General features: G+C 40.2%; 1 protein-coding gene across 1 annotated transcript; it reads right to left on the reverse strand.

Annotated features, from left to right (window-relative positions):
* Positions 1-174: 174 nt before the first annotated feature.
* Positions 175-6,361, reverse strand: rab3ab (RAB3A, member RAS oncogene family, b). The gene is made up of 4 exons (XM_084011119.1): positions 6,134-6,361; positions 1,191-1,309; positions 576-700; positions 175-382 (listed from the first exon to the last, which is right to left on the reverse strand). Exons 1-4 carry the CDS (start codon positions 6,356-6,358, stop codon positions 192-194), a joined length of 660 nt encoding a protein of 219 aa, XP_083867245.1. The 5' UTR covers positions 6,359-6,361; the 3' UTR covers positions 175-191.
* Between the last annotated feature and the right edge of the window lie 2,870 nt (positions 6,362-9,231).

The following is a 9,231-nucleotide window of genomic DNA, read 5'->3' on the forward strand; positions in this document are numbered from 1 at the left end:
CATCTCAGACACTCGTCAACCTGGTTCTTGTGCCCTCAGCCAATGACCCTCATTAGGTTACAGAAAGAAGCAGGAAAGTGAGTAAAAAGGGTGATGGGAGTATTTGACCCGAGGCCCCGGGGTCCAGCTGAAGGAGGACAAGGAGGAAGAGGGGGGAAAAGGGTTTGGGGGGGAAGGGGGGGGGGTCAGCTTTAACATGCACAGTCCTGGTGAGGAGGAGCAGGCTGCTCTGTCAGCTGGGGCCCCTGTTTGGCTCCGGTGACGGCGGGATCTCCGGCGTCCAGGCTCTCAGACATCTTTTCGCAGATGATGTCGACGAGGCGCTCAAAGGTCTGCTTCACGTTGATGTTGTCCTTGGCGCTGGCTTCGAAGAACTCAAAACCTAGAGAAGAAACGGGTCAGAGAGGTTTGATGAGGACGTGCCAGTTTGTTGTTTAATGTAAATGACTTTAATCTCCTGACTTCCCAAATAGCCAGACTACCAGGCAAAACGTCAGTGTCAGTGTACGTAACAACGAGCCATGGATATGAAACGTGCATGTGTGTGTGTGTGTGTGTGAACGCCGGAGACTCACCGAGGTGTTCAGACAGCTGTCGGCCTCTATCTCCGCCCACCACCCGCTCGTCCTCCATGTCGCACTTGTTCCCAACCAGCAGCACCTGGGCGTTGTCCCACGAGTATGTCTTAATCTGGGTCGACCTGTGAACCAACACAACCAGCAGTCAGAGAGGAAACTCAAAGACTGAAAGTGTGTGTGTGTGTGTGTGTGGGTGTACAGTCAAACAGCTACATCTGTAGCATCTGTAGTCTGTAAAAGTTCTAGATCACAGTGATTGAACACAATGACTAAATCTGATCCTGAAAGATGAAACCTTGATGTGACAGAAATAGAAGAACAGCTGTTAGACTGAATCTCCATTATGGTCTCAGAAATTCCATGTTTTTGTTAAACTATTACACAATCAACCCCATCTGTAACATAGACCAGGACTTAGCCACAGCACCGGATCTGGTGAAAATGCAGTTTCCCTTTCCTATTTAACTGTAAGAGATGGAAAGCAAGAGCTGTGTCCAGTGTGATGAAAAGGATGAAGAAGCAGCCAAAGTAAAACCAAGTCTTTGTCATATAGTTGAGTTAAGCAGGAGACTTGAAGTGGATCGTGTGCTCCACACTAAGCCAATCACGTACCAGTCCTGGACGGCACTAAAGGACTCCTCATTAGTGATGTCATACATGAGGATGAAGCCCATGGCTCCTCGGTAGTAGGCCGTGGTGATGGTGCGGTAACGCTCCTGACCTGCCGTGTCCTGGAAAAAAAACACAGCAGCAGATTGTGTTTAATAACTCAGAATCTATTTCACAGTGTTTTCTGACAGATTATGGTGAGGATAAAGTTCCAGGACAGTCTACAGTTTAATTGTTTCCTTATTTGTCCTTAAATGTCAGACATTTGGCACAAGCCCTTGGGGTTTTTCTGAAACACCAACAATGTTACATATTGTCAATAGAATGAGCTAGTTGTTTCTTACATTTAAAGCAGGGCTGTCAATCGATTCAAATCACAAGGTAGCTGTGGATTAATCACGATTAATCACCATTAATAAATATATGAAAAATTCCCATTTTCTCTGCATATTGTTGTGGGAACAGAAAGATAAATGACAGAAGGCACCAGAATATGAAGCCTCTACAAATAGAGAGGCACTGATACCACTTATTATAAGAGTACTTGCCAAGTAGAGTACTGCTACTTAATAATACCATTTTAGTTCTAACAATAACTTTGAAAACATTCAAGTTGTGTTTTCCTGATACAAACAGCAGAGTTTGCAGTAGAGATATTAATAATTAACTGTTTAACCTGTTATCAGTTACACAGTTCAAATAAATATTAACGATAAAAAAGCTAAGAGACACAGGAGACACTCGCTAACGTTACATCGTTTATTGATAGTTCCATCTTTTTTTGTTGTTGCATTAATGCGTTAAAAAAGATTAGTGCATTAACTCAAAATAATTAACCGATGTGTTCATTTTGACAGCGCTAATTTAAAGACAACAAAAACATAAAAAAGAAAACCCAAGGAAAAACAAAAAACACACCAAGAGTTATATGATTCAGATTGGCTGGTATTATACATCAGGATTGTTGTTTAGTACAGCAATATATTTATTTTATCTACCATGTTTAGCCAAGCAATGTGATTACAGACTCTAACCCCACTGGCTTATAAACAAGGAACATCTGGTGTTTAACGCTGCTATTTATATGTCTCATATTTTAATGAAAGGTTTCTGTGTGCGTCAACACTTGAAGTCACAGCTAACAGCTCAATGTATTGTCATTGTAAGTGGTTACTTTATCCGTGCCCTGAAAGGAAAAACTGCCTACAGCGCTGTTGTACAGCTGCTTACCGCCGCAGAGCAATAACCACGAGAAACCTTTGCTCTCAAAGTTTTGCTGCTTAAGCAAATTTATTTAAGGCAATATGTTCAATTCAAAACTTATATTGAACGCAATCAATTCCTCCAAGCTGTGAGTGTGGAACGAATCCTATCAGCCACTTTGGCAGGTAACACACCATTGACTCAGTGTTTTAACTCAAGGAATTTAGCTGACAAAGGACAATTACAAATTAAAAGGTGTTGTCAAAATGTTTTTATGAAAGCAGATTGTAGTAATAACCTGTTCTAAGACATGTAGACACATTTCAGTAACTTATTTGATCATTTATGCAAATGTTTAAGACCTGCAGTTGGCAGTCTTGAGCCTAAAGAAGATCGAAACATTTAAAGTGTCACACTGACTGATTTTTCCCAGGTGCTCGAGCACAGCCAACACATTAGGTCTCCTGTGGTTTTAAAGATCTTCATCAATCCTCCTCTTGTCTTTATTTTAGCTACGAGCTTTGCCAAACAGCGATCCTGCCTTCTCTCTCTCACTGCTTGGCCACAAACCCAGGTGAGATTGAATGTCAGTGTTGAGTCCTAATGAATGCTCAGGGAATAAAACGCCTGTTTCTGAAACTCGACCAAGCAGCTTCTGGTCCAATAACGTTGTGCAAAAGTACAACAATCACTGGCTCTGCTGTAGATGTGCAGCTTTTTAGTGTATTTGATTGTAAGAGATCATATTTGTGATCAATAACTCGCCAACCGTCAAACTGTTCATGACTAACGTTATCCAGCTCTCTCGGTAATGTTTCCTATAGTTGTCAGGAGGTGACAAACTCTACATGCCTCTACATCTGGACCTTTATACGGGCACTTACACAATGAGAATGATGTGATGTGACGTAATCAGCCCTTCTTCCTTTATAGGTCCCTTGTTGGAGTGTGTGAATGACATAAGCTGACAGGAAGTAAACATGGACCCAAGCTGTTGCCTAGCAATGCAATTCTGTTGAAAGGTTCTATACCTAAAATGTCAGTGTAGGCAGCACTGAGTGGTGTTATGCAATAAACACATTGGAGTACTCATCTTTCCCTCATCACGAACCATGACGCGAAGATAAAGCAGTAAAAAGATGTACATGAGCCAACAGCTTGTATGTCATTGTGTTCATGTTCCAGCAGGTTAGAATGCAGTTAACCGGTCTAACTGAGGAGAGAGGCCGATGCAGAGGTTATGAAAAAGTGTCAATTTTTCATGATTTGATTTTAATAAAAAATTATTTAAAAGGTAAAATAAACCGTTATAAATATTTGGGCTGTATGGCATGTTATTATAAATGTTTTAATAGTATTGGAGGTCATAAAACAGTTTATCTTCATTCCAAATAATGTAATATAGGTCAGCTATTGTGAATCATTGGGCTGCATCCTGCTGGTGTCAGAGCGTACTTCCAAATAGATTAAATTAAAAATGTTTTGGTAATGAACAAAGTTAGTTATTTAAAGAATAAAAATAAATTTAAAAGCATCTAATTAAAATGCATAATTAGAATGACATTTGAATATCATAGCACAAAACATGAAACATCATCAGGTAGAGACGAATGTGTTTTAGCAGTTTGCTACCCAACGTTAGCTCAGATGCAGTGCAACAAAACATTTAAACAAGTGATGGTGGAGACGACCCTGCTTCTGCAAAAACTCCAAAGCGTCCGGTGAGGAAATATTAATAGATTAAGGACTCATAAGGGGAGGCAGTGATGGTGAGGGTAAGCAGAATATTTATTTTGGTTAGCTGACAATGGCAAAACTTACATTTACAGTCAAGTTTATTTCCCTCCTTTTTTGTCAGGTTTTTCTCTCTTATTTATTTGGCGGTCTTCAGATTTAAAAAAGATCAGAAGTTATATTTGCTTTTATTCTTTATTTAAGTTCTAAACTGCAGGTATCTCTATTTTTTTTATTGTTTACAACTTTGGATAAAAATCAACTGCCATGATGTTGATCTTAACTCTTCAATACATTTGATGTTTTCCCTGACTTGTGGGTTTATAAATTTAATTTTTGATCTTTGACCTCTATTCTCCATGTTATCAGCTGATGTCACAAGATTAAATAAGGGAAGTCACATTTGACTTGTGCTAAAACAGTGAATGAATTTGCCAGATAATCATTATTTACAAAGCAAAAGTACCAAACATTTGCCCTTTCCTGCTTCCTAAATATGAAAGGATTCAAAAAGGCATATATTTGTGTTTTAGACACTTGGTTAAAAAAAACAAAAAAAGTAAATTTATGGTGCAGGCTCTTGATATGTTTGTGACATTTTATGAACTATATGATTTATTGATGAGTTAAGGCTGGGCAATGTGGAAAATCATGAATCATGTTTGACCAATACCCCAATATGGATGTTGAGATAATAGTGTAGGATTGACTACTGGCGCTTTTGCAAAAATATTCACACAATGATATTTTTGATAAATAATCATGAGTAATGTGGTTTTAATGACTTAGCATGTAAACGTAAATAACAGAACAGCTAGAACAGTGTGGTAAATTCAGGAAATGACATCACTTTACAGTAATGTAGCTCTTAAAACCAGGAAAAGAAATCATCATATCGATATACTGTCCAGGCTTACGCCTAATCTAAGAATAATCAACAGAATAAATCAATGATAAAATTGTGAGTTGCAGTCTAACATCTGACTGTAGCGGTAAAAAAGAAATGATGCACATTGATCAACGCTGGGCATTATCCTAATCCACACGTAGTGGATGAAAAAAAGGGAGATAATATGTATGACACACCCCACATTTCTACATACATCAACGGGATTAACTGCACACTGTGAAATAAATCCATATACAGCATACTGTATGTTGAGTTTTGAGCTCATTTTCATTTTTACTCGGCTGGGCAGAGAATCGCTTTAGAGATGGGGGTCGGGATTTAGTGTGTGTGTGTGTGTGTGGAAGGGAGGGGTATCTACTCGAGTGAGATGTGTAGTAGTGGGGGAGGGGAGAGTCATCCATTTCTCGTGCTCTGATTGGTCGATTGTGTCTCCCATAACAGAGGTAAGACCTGGAAAAGGCTGACAACAGACATCTCCACACACACACACACACACACACACACACACACCGTACACACACACACACACACACACAGCTCTGTCTGCTGCAGAATGTGTAGTAAAGGCGGAAATTATGTTACAAGCGTGATATTGAAACGCTGGTTCCTCGGGGAGCCCGTCTTCGCTCTGCTCTATGGTTGGATTTACTGCCCTCAGGACACACGGACACCAACTCCGAGCCACACCTTATGTTACAAGTGATGAGCAGGCTGCGAAGAGGACAGCATTGCGTGCAGATTTGTGTGTGTTTATTGCGATCTGAGGACACTTTGCGTGATAAAACTGCACCACAGAGCGGTGTTTCAGAGAGCTTGTCAACGTGTCTCGCTGACCTTCTCGTCCTGCTCTTTGAAATGGATTTCAAACGAGAGAGGTCATATGTGAAAATGCAGCTGGTCATGGGACACTGCTGACCAGCTGCAGGTGATGGTTTAGGGATGGAGAGTGAAGGAAGTCAACATACTTGTGACAGTGCAGAAAATCAATTGGGACGGACTCATTTCAGCCTTAAATTCACTTCACAATTCATGTAAATTAGAGGTCTCGGTTTAATTCCCTCCCCTTCTAGGAAACTCAACACATCTCCAGACATCTTACCCAGATCTGTAATTTGATCCTCTTGTCATTCCTGTAGATGGTCTTCACCTTGAAGTCGATGCCCACCGTACTGACGAAGGCCGGCGTGAAGGAGTCGTCGGCGTAGCGGAACAGGAAGGAGGTTTTGCCAACACTGCTGTTGCCAATGATGAGGATCTTGAACATATAGTCAAAGTTTTGATCCGAAGACTCCTTCTGCCCGTAAGTCGCTGTTGCTGAGGCCATCTGTGGAGAGAGAGACAGGACAAACCTTGAATGGAAGAGTCGCCGTCCTCTGCATGTGGTGCATGTGTCATAGCTTTGTGATGCAAAACCTACATTTGACGATTGAGATGCAGATATGGTATGAATTGCATACAGTAGTCTGAATTAATGAGCATCTCCTTTAAAGTCATGAGCAAAAAACACACTTTAATAAACAGTTTTGAGTTCTGTTAGACTCAGGGTGACAGATAATAATGATTACCTAATCAGGCTGAAACATTTTCTTCACGGTAATTAATCAAGGCAGCACATTGTGTTGTCAGGGGAAAACAGAAAGCCGGTCTGAATTTTCTCCATTTGGCAAAAACGTTGGAGACAAATGGCTCAATCAGTCTCGATCAGCTGGGGACGTGTGAGGAATAATTCACCGCACAAGCAGCTGCAAGTCGAAGTCAGACTGGAAGACGTTCAAAACCCCGACTCCTTCCTCGCCTCCACACAGCCGTCCAATCACAGCCGTCCAATCGCAGCCGTCCAATCACAGCGTCCGGTGGGAGTGAATATCAGTGGCTGAGGCTACCTGTCCATCAAGAGGCAGCTTAATTCCAACTTCAGCAGAACAACTTTCCACTATATACCGTAAGTGAGAACTGCAACATTTGCTGGTATGCTAGCTACCAGCAAGGACTCAGGAAACCTCTTCGACTCTTGAGAGCACGATGACTGGAGCCCAACGGGCCCCAGAGTCGCTGCACCCTGCTCTATATTTAGACTGTTATCGCCACTCGGCTGCAGTGGAACACGAGAACTCTCGGAGAATAAAGCACAAACAAAACAACTGCACCCTCCTCGGAGCTCCGGCCGGATCGGTTTACATGAAGGAACACAGAGACGCTTGTTAAATAATGAAGAAGACTGACCCTTCCTCAACACTTGGATGTTTTCTTATGCAAAGAGGCCGAGGAGGATGATAGAGATGTGACTTTGAGCCGTCACTAAACCTGCAATATGACTGTGGGGTTCAGACCAGAAGCTGATTTGAAAAACAGAAATCACACAAAAACATCTTAAACAGTACAATTTACAGTACAATTATTATTGATAATACAAAAAGACGAAAACTGGAAATAATGAGCAAGGGCATAAATTCAACTTAATTTGCAATGATTATTACAATTCTGAAGTAGAAATATAATAATCAAGTTAAATGCGTGTGGTGCTTACTTTTAAAAATATATTTTGCAGTATATTACACTAAATATTGAATGACTATTGACTTTCTGAATGTAATTGATACATACTGTATCAACAGTATATACAGTTGTTCTTGGGAGAGTTTGAACTACAACAGGGAAGTTGCTAGATGTGTTAGTGCTTCATTTAATGTCACGTAATTATTCTAAAATACCATTTTTGGATTATTTTAGGAGGAAAACATATTTTTAAAATGATCTAATGCTCGTATTTAGTGATTTATTTGTATGTATTTAACTGGTCTGAATTTAAAAAAGAAAAAATAACTCAAGTTGATGTGTGCTGGTATTTCAAATGATGTATCATTATCAGGCTTCACAATGCACAAATTATGAATGCAAATAAAAACAGGTGGATAGAAGTACTGGTTTTCTGAGAGATCTGATTTGATTTCACAAAAATAAACCAAAAAGGACTATAAAACCTAAGAAGTCTATTTGACACTGAACCAAATCAAATGATGATGTTATATATTTGGCTTCGGCTAAAGCCGACCTACTGGGAGTGAGATCACACTTGATCACAGTCGGGGTTTGGTGTCCGATTTCGTCTTTGGTCTGCCTTATTAAAAATGTATCTGCTCATGTTACATCCCACCAAAGTGTCCACTCAGCTCGGCAAATATTTCAGGCCATGTACTTTTTAATCGACAAGTTAATTCAGCATTCTTGCGTTTACAGCCGATGCATTAAGTTAAAATACGGACATTCAGGCCAAGGTCTTACAGTTTATATAGACTCTTCTTATAAAAGTGTTGCTCATCTTTGCTTGCTGTCCTCCGAAAGCTCTCTGCCCTTCAAACCATTCTCTTTTCCTTCCTAACTTTTGTCAGCAAAACATAATTCTCTCTGAAAATGATTCACCATTCACACACAATATTTGCTGCATCGTGATCTGACCCTCAACCTCATTCCTTATGTATTCTTAAAATTTGGGGTATCCAAAATGTGTATTTATTCTGGACCAAAGCGCTGGTTGAAATACCTAAAAATGAAACGTAAACATGCATGTGTGTGTATGTGGCGGTGCGGTGAGATTACTGCAGCCTTTCCTCTGCGTCTCAGAGATTAGCTGTGGAGAAGAGCGCTGTCTTAACCTTCAATATACACTAATTTGATACAGAAGCTTACACACTGCAGACCTCTGTGCTTAATCTCAAAGTAATTAACAAATTCTCATTATGCAAATGTCTTTCAGCCTGCAGGACGTTGCTGCTGCTTTCATTTGGCCTCGATAGTAAACCGGCTTTGAACAAAGCGCCGAGTCAGGTGTGCTGGACTGTGAGAGCTGCCTTAACGCATCAGTCTGTTGCAAATTATGATTTAAAGAAATTGTAAGCAGTGCAATGGACTGTACATTACATTTATGAGACACTTGGAGCTAATGAACCCTGTTTCAAGGGCTGAAAATAGCATGTATGTATTTATTTATCGATTCATATATGAATTGTTGTGCCTGGAAAATTTCAGAAAAATAGTGAAAAATGCACAACGGCATTTCTTGCAGCCAAAAGCGATGTCTTCAGATGCCTTGTTTTTTTACGACCAACAGTCCAAAGCTCAAAGATGTTCAGTTTACAATGATGTAAAGCAGAAAAAAGGTGTTTTTTTTTAAGCCTAATTATCGGTTCAATTGTTTCA

The sequence above is a fragment of the Eutrigla gurnardus genome (genome assembly GCF_963514095.1).
Source record: "Eutrigla gurnardus genome assembly, chromosome: 6".
NCBI classification, from domain to species: domain Eukaryota; kingdom Metazoa; phylum Chordata; class Actinopteri; order Perciformes; family Triglidae; genus Eutrigla; species Eutrigla gurnardus.